This window comes from Pantherophis guttatus, chromosome 1 (assembly GCF_059756535.1).
Source record: "Pantherophis guttatus breed Tessera chromosome 1, ASM5975653v1, whole genome shotgun sequence".
NCBI classification, from domain to species: Eukaryota; Metazoa; Chordata; class Lepidosauria; order Squamata; family Colubridae; genus Pantherophis; species Pantherophis guttatus.
The window spans coordinates 283,554,798-283,572,937 of record NC_142063.1 but is presented as its reverse complement, the minus strand read 5'-3'; the positions used below and the strand labels follow the sequence as shown (position 1 = coordinate 283,572,937).

The window sequence follows — 18,140 nt, the reverse complement described above, 5'->3', positions numbered from 1 at the left end:
GGTACTTGTATATAAATTGTCCTTTTGCAAACTGTTGGCCAAGGTGTTATTCTCCAGAATTGCTGGTACAGTTTGCTTGGAACCATATTCAATTCCTTTTCTGTTACTTGTCGTATTTCTACACATCACTTTGTGATCATTTCTGACTTGGTAATGGCTATAGTGATGATCCAGCTTTACCTGGTTCTCAGGGGTTCTTGTAATATTCTACAATATATTGACAGAATATCAGTATAGGCTACTTCTTCCATCTTAGTTTGATCTTCCCTGCTTCAGTTATTTGTCCATTAGCATCCTTTAGAATTCTAATTTGAAGTTAAAATTACTATTTATATTAAATTATAGTATATATCAAACAAGCTAAAAGTTAACAAAAAGGTTCCCTGAATCTGAAATCAAGTTAAGAAGCATTAGGTTGGTAAACTAACCAAATATTTACAGAAGCTTTAGGTCCAATTAAGTTTTTAGGTAGCAAATAATTCTGATCTTTCAAACTGTTTCCTATAAGAAATTAAACACCTATCTGCTGCAAGTACTTCTAAGAAAAATAAACCTATTCCTTATAACATACATTTACCATTTACAAAAATACATAAAATATTTTAATTTCCTACGAGATACAATTGTTCTGATTTTAAAATATGAGCATTTCTGCTAACAAGTAGTAGTAAAATAAAAGAATATTTTCTAGATTCAACTGGTAATTTAAGATTATTTTTAGTACCGTATTTTTACTGAACTAACTTAGTAAACATATTATAAATTACTCATCTTTTATGAACCAGCCATACACTAACTTGTACTGTAGAAATTTCTGCATAAAAAATGGACTATTTCTGAAAGGGTACACTTTTAATCAAGATGTGGGAGTAAATGAGCAAGTATGCTAATGTCTAGTGGCTGAATTCTGAAAAGAAATGCAGTGTATGTAAGATACATAAGACAAATTTTGAATTTAGGAAATAAATGAATTGTATCAGTTGTTATTATGGCAGGTCTACATAAATATAAGTAATATCAAATATTTCTATGATGATAATGCTTAATATTACTTATCAGATTAAAAAATGAAAAGTCAAGAAATATTACAGAGGTATAAACATACATCAAATAATGTGGGAGCTTATATTATATAATGGAATAATAAGTAAAACCAGAAATAGTGTCTATTCTCAATATATGTGGTAGATAATGTGTAAATCCTAATCATAACACAGTGCTCAGTAAACAACTTTGGTAGAATCTTTGAACTGTGAACAACATTAAAGGATATTATAACAGTCTAACATGATGCTATTAAAACATGTTATTGTTGTCCATGAAAGGTTGTAGCTGGTAAACCAACCTGAGCTGAGACATTCCCAGCCACTGTAGCCCCCAAATCCCTGGCTCCTCACTATTCTGATGCAAACATCATTTATAAATATTAGTATTTTCTTTGTTTCTTGGCATTCTTATTCTATTATTAATGTCACATCAACTATCTCACTTTGGAATGAACATGTAGAGCTAGATGACATCTTTATCCAAACACTGGGTAGCTCCACACATCAGTTTTTAAACATTCATAGTGTATTTTCATTACATTTTTATTTTAGTATCTTTCTTGCACCGTGTTCCATGAAGGAGAGAAAAGATTATGCAGCTGGAAATGTCTTTATATGTCTTTTCCAAATGTACATATACCCTATGAGAAAATCAGTACTGAAAGTTTTTTTTCAGATGCTCTGCTTATTCTATTTTATTATATAACATTATACAATATATTATATAAAATTATATACATATAATTTTAGGTTAAAATATGGTGTATATATATATGTGTGTGTGTGTGTGTGTGTGTGTGTGTATATGTATGTATGTACATACATATTCATACTAATCTAATATCTATAAATCATCAATAAATGAACCATATATATTTAGCTCTTTAAAACTGTCTCTCATCCACTGACAGTCCTATTTTCATTCACAAATATCTCCTGTTTTCCAATTACACTATTTTTCTAAAATTTGGAAAGATAACCATTAGTTTTTTTCCTGAATAATGTCAGAATATCTTTACTACAAGGTAAATTATTGTAGACTTTTTCTTTATAATATGTGAAATATTCTATAACTATTTCCATTATGTTCATTTTCCTTTTAGGCTTTTTAAAAACAAGTTTATCACTATCTTCTTCCATTCACAGAGATACCTCTTGAGATACAGCAATTTTATACGCATGCCTGAGTCCTAATAAGCTGAGAAAGAGAACAAAAGAAATAATTTCATTTCCCACCCCCCACAAAAATGTAGCTTTTAAAACAAAACAAAACAAACACCCCCGCAGCTCTTCTCACTTCACTGAACAAGACTCAACAAATAAAGCCAACTACAGTCAGGCTTCTAGCTATTTGAATAGGCAAACAGTTAAGTTTGAAAAAGCCCATATGGTCATGTGATCTAGGTTAGTCTTTCAGTGCTGTCTTTGACAAACTGCAGGAGAAAGCCTGAGTGAACAGATGATGAGACAATAAACAGAAAATTACTTGTCATTGCTATACATTTTAGAAATGGAAGAATGTAAGAAAAAATGTATCCTTTAATATTAATATTAGGTTTAAGTAATAAGCATTACACACACAGAGACATACACACAAATTTATTAATGTGTTATTGTAATGTAATTATGAAAGACACCATTAAAATGATTTCCTAAGTCTAAAACATTATGGAAAAAGAGTCTAAATGGGAAAAATTAACTCACACTGCAATATTAAATAATGTAAGTTAATGTTGCCATTTTATTTTATTTAATGTTATAGCTATTTTAAAATGATTAACATAACACTTCAAACTCGTTTTCCTAGCTTCAGGTTTCATTTAATACAGTTAGTGAATTCTTTAATCCAGGAACTGATATCTGCCTCTGTAAATATTCAGCAATTTGATTTTTGAGTATTTTAAGTATGCTAAAAGTAAACTTTAATTTTTATTTCAACCCTTTCCTTCTTTAAATATGATTTGCTGAACAATTCTATCTGAGTAGGTCACCAACCATTTAATATTAATAGAGCCAAAGTGTTCGTAGTCTTATCCATGAAAAACTCATAATGTTGATTTTCTAGTTTTCTCTACCTATTTTGTTTTTTTGTGACAACTAGTCCACTTTCAATCTAAAATTGAAATTGACAAACTTTCTTGCCTCATTAAACACTGTATACACTATATTTTTTTTACAGAAAATCTTGAATGTTTTAGAGCCTGCATCTATTTGCAAGAATGGTCAAAAAAATTCTATTAGAAAAGTAGATCAGATTCTATAGAGTTCTAAGAGATCTAAAGGCACTCACAAGAAGAGATTCAAATTCTTTATGCTTTCCTAGGATTTTTAGTAAACCAGGATTGTTTTTCACTCAGCTCAGGATGGCTAAATGCATTGCCTTCGAAGTACAAAATTCTTAGTCCAAAACCCTTCAAATAATTTGTCCAATCATCCAGATCATGCTGTGTTAAAAAGAAGCATTAATCAGTAACCACCTCTAATTAATCTTGGCGTTCATTTAGACTTTTCAAAACGCATCCATTTTTATTGCCTTTCACTGAATGGATTTCAGTTAAAACTATCTAATAACACTATATACTCCATCTGCCAGCATATTTGATATTTATTCTCAATTAGATTTTGGTTGTCTTTTTTCATAAGCATGTACATACTTTTAATATTATAAAAACACACAAAATCTCCTTTTCTCTCACACCGAATGTTCAATGTGAAAGCAGAATAAGTGTGAAGGAAAAATTTTGTTTACTTTGCCAAGAAAGAGAAAATTTTCTGTTCCCTAGAATACAAAAGTCCATTAGCACAAACAGAACTTTGTATCAATGCCTCACAAGACAAATTTCAGGATAAAAAAGAGGAATTTCTTCAGTTCTGATTAAAGGAGGTATTATACAGCTGAACTAGACAATTTAAATTCTCTTTCCAGACTAACCAGAAAAAAAATCTAGCACCTAATAAGAAGACTTAAGAGAAATACTGCAAAGCATTATGATGGAAGAAACTGTTATGGACAGGAACAGAGGAGATCATATTTCAACATAACTTATTGGGGAATATTCAAACAATGGCTGCATTCTCCCAAACAACATGTACTGCTGATCATCATATATGTTGGTCTGCTCAATTTTATCAACTAAGTAGAAAGAAAGCATAACTTAACTTTATTTTCTCATTCATTAGTAGAATAGGCAGGAACTGGATTTCTACTGTTATTCAAAAACCCAGAGTTGGTAGGTGATTACAAGACCTAGAGAGTTAAAGAATGAAATGTACACCCTGGAGTGTTCAATACACAGTGGTTCCTTCTGAAACTTGATTTAGAATTGCTGCAACTGCATGTAGGTGTCGCCACATACCTATGCTGTGAAGGGGTTGATGGGTAAGCATAGGTTGCAGATGGTTATAGACAGGTAGACATGCACATCTAAATCCCAGCTGCGTGTTGTGCAGAGGTGTGCATTCTGCCTGCTGATTGGTTGATCTGACATCCTGTTCTGTGCTTTGCTGTTTGAGCGCCCCATAGCCAGAACATTAACATGTGCAGATGTATAAATGCAACAGCTATGCAACTGTCCAAATGATAGACATATATGTTCCCGACGTGCAGTGATGGAGAAGTCTAATCCAGGCTTGAGAGGCATATCTATTCCTTCATTTTAAACTCAATCTAAAATATTAAGTCCTCCTTCATTCCTTCAAGTCATCTGATATGAACAAAAGATTTTTAGATGAGCTGAAGATTGTTATTTCACACTAAATTGTAAAGCAGGCAGAAAACTACTATTTCTTCAAAAAGCTTATCTATGTTTCCTCTCAATGTGCCTTTATGAGCATAGCAATGAAAAATATATTGTAGAATGAATGGGCAAGCAGAAATTTCATCTCTTTCTTCAAGGTTCTTTGACTTATTGGTTTTCTTCTGGTTCATGTTTTTTCTAGTTCTCTTTTCTGACATTCCTGCTTTCCTCTGCTCTACTTCATCAGCTGATTTTTCACCAGCCTCTTCTATCTTTGGCAACCTTGTTCCAGAACCTGATTCTTAACTAATGCTGCATAGGAAAAGCATCTGAGTAATCTGTTTTGCATAATAAATGTACTGTGACCAGAATTATTATTTGTAAGCTGTGCAATTTGAAACTCAAGTCAAATGCATCCTACGGTTCAAAGCATTCATCAAGTTTCTTCTTCTTTTGGTCCCCCCCCCCCCAATCCACAACCGAAAGCAAAACCTTGAAAGGCCATTATATTGCCATTTGGCTTCACTGACCATAAATTTTGCAACTTTGCAGTACAAATGTCACCAAAATTCTGAAGTCTGAATTTTCCTGGAAATCTTATCAATTTTCTCCTATGGTAAGGCTTTCTGGTGTTACATTTAAGTATGGAAAGTACAGTAATGTGTTTCCACCATAAGCTTTAAGGGTATTTCTCCTATTCAGAAAAGCAAAAACTTCATACATAAACAGACATGTATTCATTTTTCAGGCATCTGGAAAGTTATTAAGTGACTCCCACAGCATTTTGCATTCCCTAACAATTATTTCTGTTCATGAGAAGGAAAAGAACAGAAAGTTTTTGGCAGGGGAAGTCAAAAAGTAATTTATATAATTTATGTTTATGAAGTAAAAATATAATTATTAAGGGGTGCTTAAAATTAATAATATATTGTAAGACCAACCCTTACTCTGGTTTTGTGGTTTAAAATGGTAAGTAGGCCAAATCCTAGTGTCTGTTCATTCTTCCAAAGTCATGAAAATCAATTCTTGGTAGTGTAGCAGGATAAACAACACAGTCAAAAGGTGGAATATATCCTTGTACAGGACATTATTTTTATAGAAGATAACATTAAATGTAAGCTATAGTTGTAAATGTTTAACATTTCTAAAATATTTTTGCATTATTTAAAAATGAAGTCAAATGCCTCAAAATAAGCAGAAATATTTAGCTAACTCAATAGTTTGTTTGCCTCTGACAGAACTATTTTTAATGATCCTTTTTAAACTTCTGTGCTCTTTGTGGAACATTGTCAATCTTCCAAAAAAAAGTTAAATACTGCCTTCTGCGCTATAGAATATGCGTTTACTTAAGCTTCCTGGAAAAACATTCATATCATTCCAAGGGTGACTAAATGTTTTCCATCTTCATAGTTAGCATTCCAGACAGCTTTTCTTTTCCCTGAGTTCATTACATGAAAAATACCAGTTCCAAGTTCAGAAGTAGAGAATTTCCTTCCTGGTGTCCAAATTCCTAATGCAGCAACAAAATATTTTAGAACTACATTGCTTAGCTTTATCTTTTAATTAAACCTTTACAGAATAAATAGAAGTACGGCGTTTACAAAATCGTAAGAGGTCAAAAAAGGGTTCTGGAAACCTTTCTTAGTAAAAATCTGAATATAGTAAATCACTGAAGAGAGATTAGTTGAACCCTGTTCTTTATTAAAAAGAAAGAGCCCATTCAGAATCTCAGTTTTTAATATGAAGGACAAAGCAGGTTTGCCATTTTCAAAAGGGATATATATCTTAAAACTACACTGCTGGATTCCAATCTCTACATCTGATTGCCTATAAGGTTGTAAGACCATATGAATGAGCTACATCTCAAGTCACAATTTGCTATGAATTTCCCTTAAGCATTCAGGCCAGAAATCAAAGTAACAAGTTATGGGCAATGAGAAAGATTAGTCAGGGAAGGAGTTCTAAGGTTAAAAAAATGAAAAATACTCATGATCTATTACTAGTCTTCCATATATGGGTCACTGAATAGCTGCAATACAGCATTTCTGTCTGTAAGACTCAATCATGGTATTGAAAACTGAAATGTGTATTTTCTGAAGCCTAAAAAAAGGAAAATGTGGGGGATAAGTTAGAAAAAGTCTTATGTTCACTTTCAGGATTGGTGAATACTTCCTAAGAGTTTTACAATGATGTTGTAAACAAGCCAATTTAGCCTTTACCTCTTATATCTAAGATTCAGAAAACCTACTACAGATAATCCTTGATTTACAGCAGCAATTGGGAAAGGAATTTCCATTGGTAAAAACTACATCACTTAATAATGACAATCCCTGCAAGCCCGGTTGCCATTGTCCAGAGTTGATAATGAGATGGGCAGCATATAAATTACACAAACACACAATCCTATGGTGTTTAGGTGAGGCAATTTCCTGCTGACTTCCCACAACCAAAGTCAGTGGGGAAGCCAGCAGGAAATTGAAAATCCCAGGTAAGTGGTTGCTGCTGGATGGAGAAGGATTTAAGGGGATGTAGGAGACGTGTGCAAGTAATTGGGGAGGGAGGGAGGTATTCAGGGGAGGGATGGGGATGGTGTGCAAGGGCAGTCAGGGACAATGTGCAGGGGGATACATGTATGGCACTGTGCAGATCCGGGAGGGTGTAGGACAGGGGTCCCCAAACTTGGCAGCTTTAAGACTTGTGGACTTCAACTCCCAGAATTCTCTGGGAGTTGGAAGTCCACAAGTCTTAAAGCTGCCAAGTTTGAAGACCTCTGGTGTAGGACAGAAGGTACACAAGGCAGGGAAAGTTGTAAATGGTGATTATGCGATTGCAAGGCACTTGGTAACCAGTCATATGTGTGAACACTTTGCCAAGCACCTAGACTGTGGTCACATGATTGCAGGTGGTACTGAGATGGCTGACATTCTGAGGACCAGACATAATCAATCAGGACCGTTGTTAAGTTTGAATGATTTCTGAAGATATAGTCATAGCTTGAGTGCTATGAGTAAGGCAGAAGGAGGACAACCCTCAGTAAGGCTGATATCTGATCATATCTGACTGACCATATGACAATGTATTATCATCACCCATTCCATGAAAGCTGTAGATCCAAGTGAAAAAAGTTTGAATAATAAAATTAAAGTGGGTCTGAAACTCTACCAAGTGAGAGAGAAAAAAAGACTATATAGTGAAAACTGACACAAACAAATGCTCAAATTAATTACAGATGTGTAGATTTTTCAAAGAATGTCATGTCTCCCCCTTTGTTTTGCAGATGATACGGCAGCAGCCTGTATTATCTAATGTCTAATGCAGTCATACAAAACCTTACTCTGCTTCAAAATGAGTTCTATTCATTGCAGTTCAAGCTGATGGCATTCGTTTTTCTGTTCTTAGATAAGGGAAGGGCTTTTGTTATGTTTTTAAAAATAGGAACACTATAATCAAAGCTATCCACCCTTCCCCACAAAAAAGATAGGTAATTAATTTTTTTCATGTCTGACCTTCACACATTGGGCAACATTCTCCTGGAACCTTTACAGGATTCAAGCAACTTTGTCCACAGGCTGTGGCCACACAATGGGACTCTCCATTGATGCACTGGCAGAAAGTACAATCATCTTCCCTCCAGCGGTCACCATGTGCTTGAATCTGACTATTAGCATAACATCCTGCAGGGTTGCTAATTGGAGAAATGGAATCTGAAAGCAAAAGAACCAACCAACAAACAAAAAGCCCTACAATTAAACAAAGCTTAAATAGTTTAATTCGCTTACAATGATTAATGAATATTCCATGTTGATAACAATGGGTTGACGTTCTCAGAATTCATTAAGTCAAGATCAGAATTTATATACTGCAAGGCCACATTGTTATTGATGCAACTGCAAGGCTGTATACAGGTAGTTGCCGACTTACAACAGTTCGTTTAGTGACCATTCAAAATTAGAATGGCACTGAAAACAACTTCAGTGTTGTTTATGACCATTCTTCACATTTACAACCATTGCAGCATCTCCATGGTCACAATGTCAAAATTCAGACATTTGGAACTGATTCATATTTATGACAGTTGCAGTACCCTGGAGTCATGTGATCACCTTTTGCGACCTTCTGACAAAGCAAAGTCAATGGGGAAGCCAGATTCACTTAACAACTGTGTCACTAACTTAACAACTGCAGTGATTCACATAACAACTGGGGCAAGAAAGGTCGTAAAATGGGGCAAAATTCACTCAATAAATGTCTCAATTGGGCTCAATTGTGGTCGTAGGTTGACGACTACCTGTACTTTAAAACTGTCAAAAAACCCTGAATGTAATGACAATTATTAGTAGTATCTAATGTGATGTAGTCTATTTTCATAAGAAAATAACAGAAATATGCTTTTATAGGAAATATTTGTGAGCAATGGAGATTATATCAAATTACAATTAGCCTTGCATTATTAATCAGAATTGACAATAATGGCAATAGTGCATATACAATTGTATATAAATGTATTAAATATATAAATAACCAAACTCATTTAAGTTGGACCAATGTCAATTTTCTTTCATATCACCTTTTAACTATTGCTATAAAATATTATATTTAACTTTTAAGGTTCGTCAATTCCTGAAGCCAAGCAACAAAAAAAAATTACCTTCACATACTGGACAGCACTCTCCTTCTGGTACATAATATCTATCACAGTGTAGCTCGCCACATTGTGCGGAGAAACAAATAGATACACCACCCTGGCATTGACAAAACCGGCAAGTGTCCATTCGGAACATGTCTCCATCATTATATTCCACGCTATTAAATATACACGCTGGCTTCACTTCTAAAAATAGCAAACAGGGAAAAGATATTTTTCATGGAGATGTTGCACAACATTAAATTAGCTGGTCTTAATTCAGACAAGAATCAGTACTTCTGTTAAACTGGGTTTTTGGTTTCAGAGATTCTGGGGTATTTTCCATTTAAATATATAATGATATATTCAATTCTTTCTCAGAGCATGCTTCATTGTATATAAAAAAGATTTTATGGCACTTGTAGTGCTCGTAAAGGAATGGGTGATCAATAATAATAAACCTATGAATTTTGATATGCTTTTTTTTTTCAAGAAGGGAAAATTTTATTGAAAAATCTACCACATGCTGTATTTACACATCAGAGTATGCCATAAAATACAGTACGCATATTACAATATGTCAAGCCGAAATCAAACTACTATTATCACAAAAATATTTCCAACTGGCCAGGAAACATAAATGCAATAGGTACCACATTCCTTGCCTTCTTCATTAATAGTTAATAGTTGGAAGTAGACATTCAGTGTAATTGACTAACCTTCCCTACTTCTATGTTCTATAATGAAAGGTGGGGGTAATGGAAATCTGTGCCATTATTTCCCCAAATTTAGCTTGATGACAGAATTTAAATTTGAGTAGGGGGGAATATACAAGAGTGGCCTGAAGAGTTCAGCTGTTAAACTCGAGCAGGTTTGAAGATCTCAAGAAAGGTCAGCTAACTGTAACTTATTTATTTTTATTGTATTTTTGCTCTTAGGATTTCTTTGTCTCAGGTGCAGAACACGGTTCTCTTTGGATGATGACTACTACTTTTATATTTTTATACAATGAGACTGGGAACTGATCTTACAAGTTGTAACATTATTAGACTCATAATTTCTAAGTGAACATGAACACCTTGCCTTCATATCAAATGCAGCATAAAATCCTTAATTGTGCAAATAATTTTTTTTCTTGAAGGGTCATAAAGACAAGATATACAAATATAGTTGCAGGAAAAATGTCAAAATATTTATTTATTTTATTTATTTACAAATATTTATATGCCGCCCTTCTCCCGAAGGACTCAGGGTGGCGAACCACAATATGGTAACATAGTACCTATTGTTTCCCACAATTTAAAGATAGAAAGCTAAGAATACATGCAACAGTTGCCTGCGGTCCCAGCATTACAATACCCATTTTTTACCATTTCATAAATACTGGTTGTAATCCAATAATAGGCTCTGATATTATACAAACTTTACAAATAAATGAATGATCAAAAAAGAATAAAGTATTTAGTAGCATCAGAAGACAATGGAAAATGCAAAGCTTGAGCTTGTTATACCATCAGTTTGCTTTCTTAGATTAGTACTGCAATTTTTTTAAAAAAACATTCCTATTAGTACTAGTTACAGCAAAAAATAGGAAAAGAAATTTAAATAAACTTGCTATTTACAGGTATTACATCTGGTCTATAATCAAATATCATATCGTAACTACTTAAATGGAATTACTACTAATAAATAAAAAAATCCTGGACTATAATTGCTTTCTTTACTATCATTATTATACCAAGAAATTACAAAAGTACTTCTGGGGCAGCTTTAAAAGAATCAGACAAAAGACACTGCATCAGTTCATCTATCGCTATCTACTTTTTTGTATAGTTATATTAATGCTTATGTGCTTTGAAAAAATTATTCAGCATTTTGAATAATATTTTAAATATTGTATAATTTAAAAATAATCAGTGTAGTATACTTTAATTTCTTGTCTTCTTAAGTCTTACACTCAAGACAGCCTTGATTATAGTATACAATATATTATTGTATAAAAATAAGAAGTTGATGTTGTAATGTGATTATTTTCTACTGTGCTAAAAAGAGCTGGAAGCCAACGCTTTCTTTTTCTATTTCCCTTTCTCCTCCACAATTTCTCATTTTTCCTTTCCCCTCCCCTAATTTCTCACTATTTTAATTTTCCTTTGTACTTTATATTCCAATAAACTAATAATTTTTTTGATACAGATTTTAAAAAAAACAGCTTTGATATGGTTAGTAGCATAATGCTTTTGAAAATGTAAGATTTTTCAGTTTATAATCTAGAACTTTCATATCAAATTTATATTCGCATACTAATTGCTTTCATAAATTTTATTTGCATCTAATGAATGTTATTTATAACTGATGAAGTGATTTTAAATTACTTTTAAAATTTAAATATCTTTTATGGATTTAAAGATATTCAGTATTAATACTTGCACAGTTTATAATTTCATTGAGGATGACCATGATGATGTGCCTTCAAGTCACAGTCTTGTGGTTTCTTGCCTGGTGCCTTAACTACTAAACCAAACTGACTCTATAATTTCATTAATATTGGAATAATTTTCTTTGCCCAGGATTACTGATAAATTACCATAAATCCAATTTTACTTGGTTACACCATACTATACTGACATAAAGGATGAGCATTTGCAAAAACATCCTGAGTCTTAATAGTAATTTTGCACAGTTACTCCATTTTGCCGATAATAAATTCTATTAGAATGTGATGCCACTATTTCTACTTATTCATATTATCATTTTAATTAATTTCACAATAAATTATTTTCCCTACAGCAAGAGGCACTAAGTGGGAATGTTGGGAGGTTTTCACAAGCATATGTTTTTATTTCTGATAAGCCCACTTTGGAATGGTTATTCAGATGGTCCTTGTTACCGACTGCCTCATTCAGCAACCATTCAAAGTTATGGTGGTGTAAAAAAAAAAAAAAGAATGGTGACTAATCTCTGCATTCATGACCACTACAATGTCCCGTGGTCATAAGACCGCTATTTCTTTGCTTTGCAACTGGCTGGCACAAACAGTTAAATGGAGAAGGTGGGAATAAAATCACCAGTTACAGCCATGGGATGTTTCACTTAATGACTGAATACGAAGTGAGGCTTTAAGCCTGTTGTGATTATGTGATTTTCCACATAACAATTTGGCACTTAGCAACAGAACTGCCGTTCTCTAATCAGTGGCAAATCAGAAAGTATGTGGGCATGTACATCCAAATATATTTGCATATATGTGCGTATAAGTATGTATGTACAAACAGAAACACGGGTATAAAAACAAAGACAAAACAAATTAAGATTTCTGCTCTCTTTAGCTACAGTGGAGTAGAATGCATTACATGGAACTCTTTAGCTAAAGCTGAAAAATGTCAATTTATCTTCAAGTTGGTGCTTTGTGGTTTGAAGATACATTTATATTTTTTTAGCCACTTTGATAAATACATATTAAGTGATTACTGACATCTGCTAAGATAAAACTTGTCTGAAGTACTGTTTAATATTTTAAAATGATCTCTTCCTAAGAAAGAGACAGAGGTTATGTCTCCTGCCTCAGGAAGCATTCCAGAAGCTTTAACCAGAGTGTACAGGAAACAATTCCACAGAAAGATCTGTATCAGTAGTTGCAAGATCTGACTCATGTCACAACACAAAAACACAAGTCTTTTAGTTAAAACTTTTTGTTCCCCACACCCTTCCCTGTGGCTTATTTTTTTAGCTGAAACTATGGGCAGCATACTTTTTCAAAACTCCAACCATATGTGTCAGCATGCTCCTCGGAAAACACTATTTGAGTTTATAAGCAAACTATGAGTCCATGAGTTCATATGAAGTAAAGAAATAAACATACAGTAATGCAAATTAACCTATGTACAAAAGGTTAACTTTTTTAACCTATGTACAAAAGATTTGCAACATAAATTTTATGAGAGGAAAATGGACCTATTACATTTTTAAACATAAGTTTTTACTTGTTTGCTGCATAGTAAGGAAGATATCAATGTTATTCATATACTAGTATCTCAAAATGTTTAGTCCAAATACACTGTCAACATAACATACCATTGACACATTCAAAGACATCACAGCACTTGCCAGGTGTTCCGTCTCCACGTGACACTATTTGGGGGATGAAGCCTGGCTCGCATTTTGGAACACCACATAAACCTGAGAGACATTCGCACCTGAAACCGAAGCATTGAAAGCTCCATAAATAAGTGAAGCAACACATGGGATGGAAAAAACAAACGGAAAAAAAGCAAATTGTGAAAGCCAAATGGTTTTCCTCTGTTACATAATAAAAGGACAACATGACTGTTATCAACACAACACAATTTAAAAAAAGAATGTTCAAAGGACAATGTTCAACTTTTATCTGAAGACTGGTGTTCCAAGTCCCATTATAGCTGGGGGAGGTCTAAATGTGTTAAAAAGTCACTAATGTTTTCAAATACCGTATTTTTCGGAATATAAGACGCAATTTCCACCCCAAATAAGTGGGTAGAAATGTCTGTGTGTCTTATACAGCGAATGTTGCTGAAGCCCCGCCCACCTGCCGCTTCCCACCCTTCGGCCTCTGCCTCCCAGCAACTTGCTCCTTGCAGCTAACAGCAAACAGTCTGGTCAGCTTCAGCACAGCCTGATTTAGCACGAGCAGCTGATTGGCGGTTGGATCTGCCTCCTGGAATACCGCCTATCAACTGTTCCAGGCTGTGGGGATCGCCACTGCCACCTGTCACTGCCTCCACGCCCCCCATTTTTGGCCTCCGCGCCCCCCATTTTTGGACCATTCCAGGCGGCAGGGATTGCCGCCTATCCCTGCCGCCTGAAACGGGCCGAAAATGGGTGCACGGAGGATAAAAATGGGCGGCTACGTAGCAATCCCCGCAGCCTGGAGCAGCTGATAGGTGGTATTCCGGGAGGCAGATCCAACCGCCAATCAGGTGCTTGTGCTAAATCAGGCTGTGCTGAAGCTGACCAGTCAGTTTAGTACCACTAGCAGGTTCTAGGTTTAAAGGATATGAAATGCATAATAAGGTAGGAGAGGTAATCAAGTTATCTATGCCTCCTACTATTTCCAATTACATCATCAACATATCTATCAAATTTCCCTATCATTTATACTTTAAATTGCTTAAGACTGTTTAGCATGGGAAATTGCATATATTTGAAAGCTTCTATACTCCCAGACATTTTCTGGATAGTTTCTTTTTTCAACGTAACGTATTTGTATAACTAACCTTAAACTGTCAAGAATTAATCTACTAATAAGAAATATTTAGGGCGAGAGTTCTGATTACAGATAGCCAAGTAGCATTAGAAAGAAAGAACATATGTCAGTGTTTACTTAAATATTTACAAATGCCTTTTCAAATTCTTTAATTTAGCAGAATGAAAAATCCTAAACAAATATAGAAAAGACAAACTTGTATTGTCTAAAACTAAAGATGAGGATTAAAGTGACCATTCATTTTTTTTAAATACAGGGGGAGGCCATTTATCAATGGAAGTGGATTAACCTCTTTTTCCTCTTATATTTAATAAGGAAATTCATATTTGCCATTCTAATAATTTGTAATTAATTTAAGTTTGAAGACGGGGCAAGATTAACTTAAATTCTTGAAATCTTTCCAGTCAAAAAGACCTCTAAATGGCCAGAACTATTAGGAAATGCGGGTTAAAATGATTGTGCTGAGGACAAACCTAATCCAATGCAATAATGCTCACAATTATGACTAAATATGCAGTATCCTGCCTGCTGAGCCTCGAAGCTCATCAATCAGCATTTCACAGCAATATTGTCACAAATACAATACTATTTAGAGCTCTGTCAGCACAAAGTGTGTTTTTACTTGAAGTCCAGCTAGCACATCCACAGCAACTTAGCAATTTCATTAGAATGACTGAAATGGCTTTGTGAATTAAACTCTGCGACTTTGGAGCATGTGACATTGTGAGACACATAGAAAAGGATAAGATTTGTGTTGAGATACTGTTGCTATCAACCTGACTTCCCCTTCTTCCAACTCCCACAGATACCACTGTGCTCCACAGTATTCTATTATAATGATATGGAGGATTTTCTTCATGTTTTCTGCCAAGAATCTAAGAATTATAGTTCTAGTTATTTTCTTATACACAGATAAAAATCCAATCTCTATTTCATGAGCCTTACTACATGGCAGACAGTATATCAGCCTGGTGGGATAGCCTGTTTCCCCCTTACAACTGGTTTCTGCTTGCTCCCTTTATGAGCAAAAGAAAGATCTAATTTCATTATTTGCCAAAAAATGGATTATCAATATTCCCATTTAAAAATATCCACAATAATACTGTGCAGATTGTGTTCAAGTTACCGTATTTTTTGGAGTATAAGACACACCTTTTTCCCCCTAAAAGAGGGTGAAAATTTGGGTACATCTTATACACTGAATGTAGCCCCGCCCAGCCTCTGAAACGGAGGTTTCAGAAGCTGAAAAAAAAGCCTTCTAAAGGGAGATTTCAGAGGCTGAAAAAAAAGCAAGGTGCAGAGCTCACAACCAAGGAACCTGTTGCTAAAGTTCACCTCTGAGAACAGCTGATTGGGAGTATTCCGGGAAGCCATTCACCCGCCAATCAGCTTTTTTCTTATTTTCCTCCAAAAACTAAAAACTCCCCTAAAACTAAGTATAACTAAAACTTATACTCTGGTGCATTTTATAATCCAAAAAATACTGGTGTCTTATAAAGTTCTACATCATCATCAAAACTTTGTTTCCAGACATTCTTGCTCAACCTTTATCATATAAAAGTCCTACCAACATTGTCAGCTGAGATTAAACAAATGTATTTTTGAAACAGTGATATTAAACTTCTGGAAACCTTAAAAACAGAGAGGAATGGCTGATCAGCCTCTATATATTTCAGTATTATTCATTATTATTTTTGACTATTATAGTATTTCACTGGCTCTTTGAAGGCATTGACTGCACTCTTTCTTCAATAATAGTAAACTCAGAATTTCTTTTGTAAAATGGAATCTTGATTATAACTGCTGTGGGAACATTGAGAATCACAGCAGTAACTAATGAAATAGTCAAGTGAACAACAATTTGTCCAACAAAATCTCAATATTTAGATATTGAGTAAGTGAGAAAATGTATCAATAATACAGTTTACATTAAATAAACCATAGATAGGAACAGATATAACATGCTCTATGGTTAATTGAACAATAACATTGTAGACCAGAGGTCTTCAAACTTGGCAGGTTTAAGACTTGTGGACTGGAGAATTCTGGGAGTTGAAGTCCACAACTCTTAAACCTGTCAAGTTTGAAGACCTCTGTTGTAGACAAAAATAGAAGAATAGTAATAATTAACTGTCCCATCTCCAGACATTTCTGGAGTCGGTGTTTTGGGAAACAAAAGACAGCAACTTAAATTAGAATTATTCAAACTAAAGCTGATCCTAAAGTATAGCTTACTATACAAGGTTTTCTTCAGTGGGGCTGAAATGTGCCATCAAGAGCAAGTCTATTTATACTGATCTAATGAAATATGTTACTTCAAAAAGTATGATAAATGATCTAGCACTTTTTATCCACATTTCATATCAAATTTTTAATGCTCTTTTCATGTTATTTAAAAGTTTACAGAAAAAGAACACAACTAGATTTATGAAATTCATGGAATGATTAATTAAGCTATCCTTCAAGCAGATATCTAATTCCAGTCTTTAGAATATTACAAATCTTAAGGAGCTGTTGTGGTGCAGTGGTTAGAATGCAGTATTGCAGGCTAATTCTGTCAACTGCCAGCAGTTCGATTCGCACTGGCTCAAAGGTGACTCAGCATTCCATCCTTCCAAGTCAACAAAATGAGGTCCCAGATTTATGGGCGCAATATGCTGATTCCATAAACCGCTTAGAGAGGGCTGTAAAGCTCTGTGAAGCGGTATATAAGACTAAGTGCTATTGCTATTGCTAAATAGAAGCAACTGCATAAATTACTGAATTCTGAAATAAAGGCACATCAGATGTTTTTTAAAAGAAACTCACCAAGGTGAAATATACCTTATTTTATATAACTTTGCATTACTTAATAATTTTTGCAAACACGTTTCTCAATGATGAACCCAGGTTGAAGTTTTAAAATCATTTAGATGAATGAAACAAGACTAATAAATTGTGATGAACTCAGAGCTCTGTTAATACCTGTGGATTCTTTAAATATGCACAGGTACGTGCTGACAAAGTCTTTATCTTGACTACATGGACAGAAGCAGGGGTAGAGGATTATTGTACAGTAGAAGCCAGTCTTACATTTTTTTCCCCTAGAGAAAATGTACTAGCAAAACTCACTTAAGAATACTCTATGAGTCTATAACAGGGATAAAGTCAGGAAGAATATTGGGACAACCATACATTTCAGAGATCAGTTTCTAGACAGTTTTAAGATTCCTGGTTATCTTTTCCCCCCACAAATGGTTAAAGTGGTGCCTGAATAATCTGTCACACAAAGAGGACAATATTTTTAAAGTGAAATGCTATATTTGAGTAATATAATGCATCACGTTATATTTTACAGCTGTTAATCTAAAAAAACCATATACAGTTCCTTGCATATAGGATTTGTTGCAAATAAATCTTGGTACTAAGATAACCCAACATAATACTTCAAAGATTGTAGGGTAACCTGAAGTATCAAACTTGACACCATAAAGTCAAGTTTTGTGGCATGTATT

General features: G+C 34.2%; 1 protein-coding gene across 3 annotated transcripts in view; it reads right to left on the bottom strand.

Moving 5' to 3' along the window:
- The window catches only part of CRIM1 (cysteine rich transmembrane BMP regulator 1), a 145,627-nt gene that overhangs the window by 29,185 nt on the left and 98,302 nt on the right, over positions 1-18,140 (bottom strand). For all 3 annotated transcript variants that reach the window (XM_034428173.3, XM_087883030.1, XM_034428174.3), the window contains 3 exons: positions 13,479-13,600; positions 9,432-9,614; positions 8,290-8,487 (listed from right to left, as the gene is read on the bottom strand). In XM_034428173.3, coding sequence (XP_034284064.2) covers positions 8,290-8,487; positions 9,432-9,614; positions 13,479-13,600 — 503 coding nt within the window. The remainder of the gene's footprint in view (positions 1-8,289; positions 8,488-9,431; positions 9,615-13,478; positions 13,601-18,140) is intronic.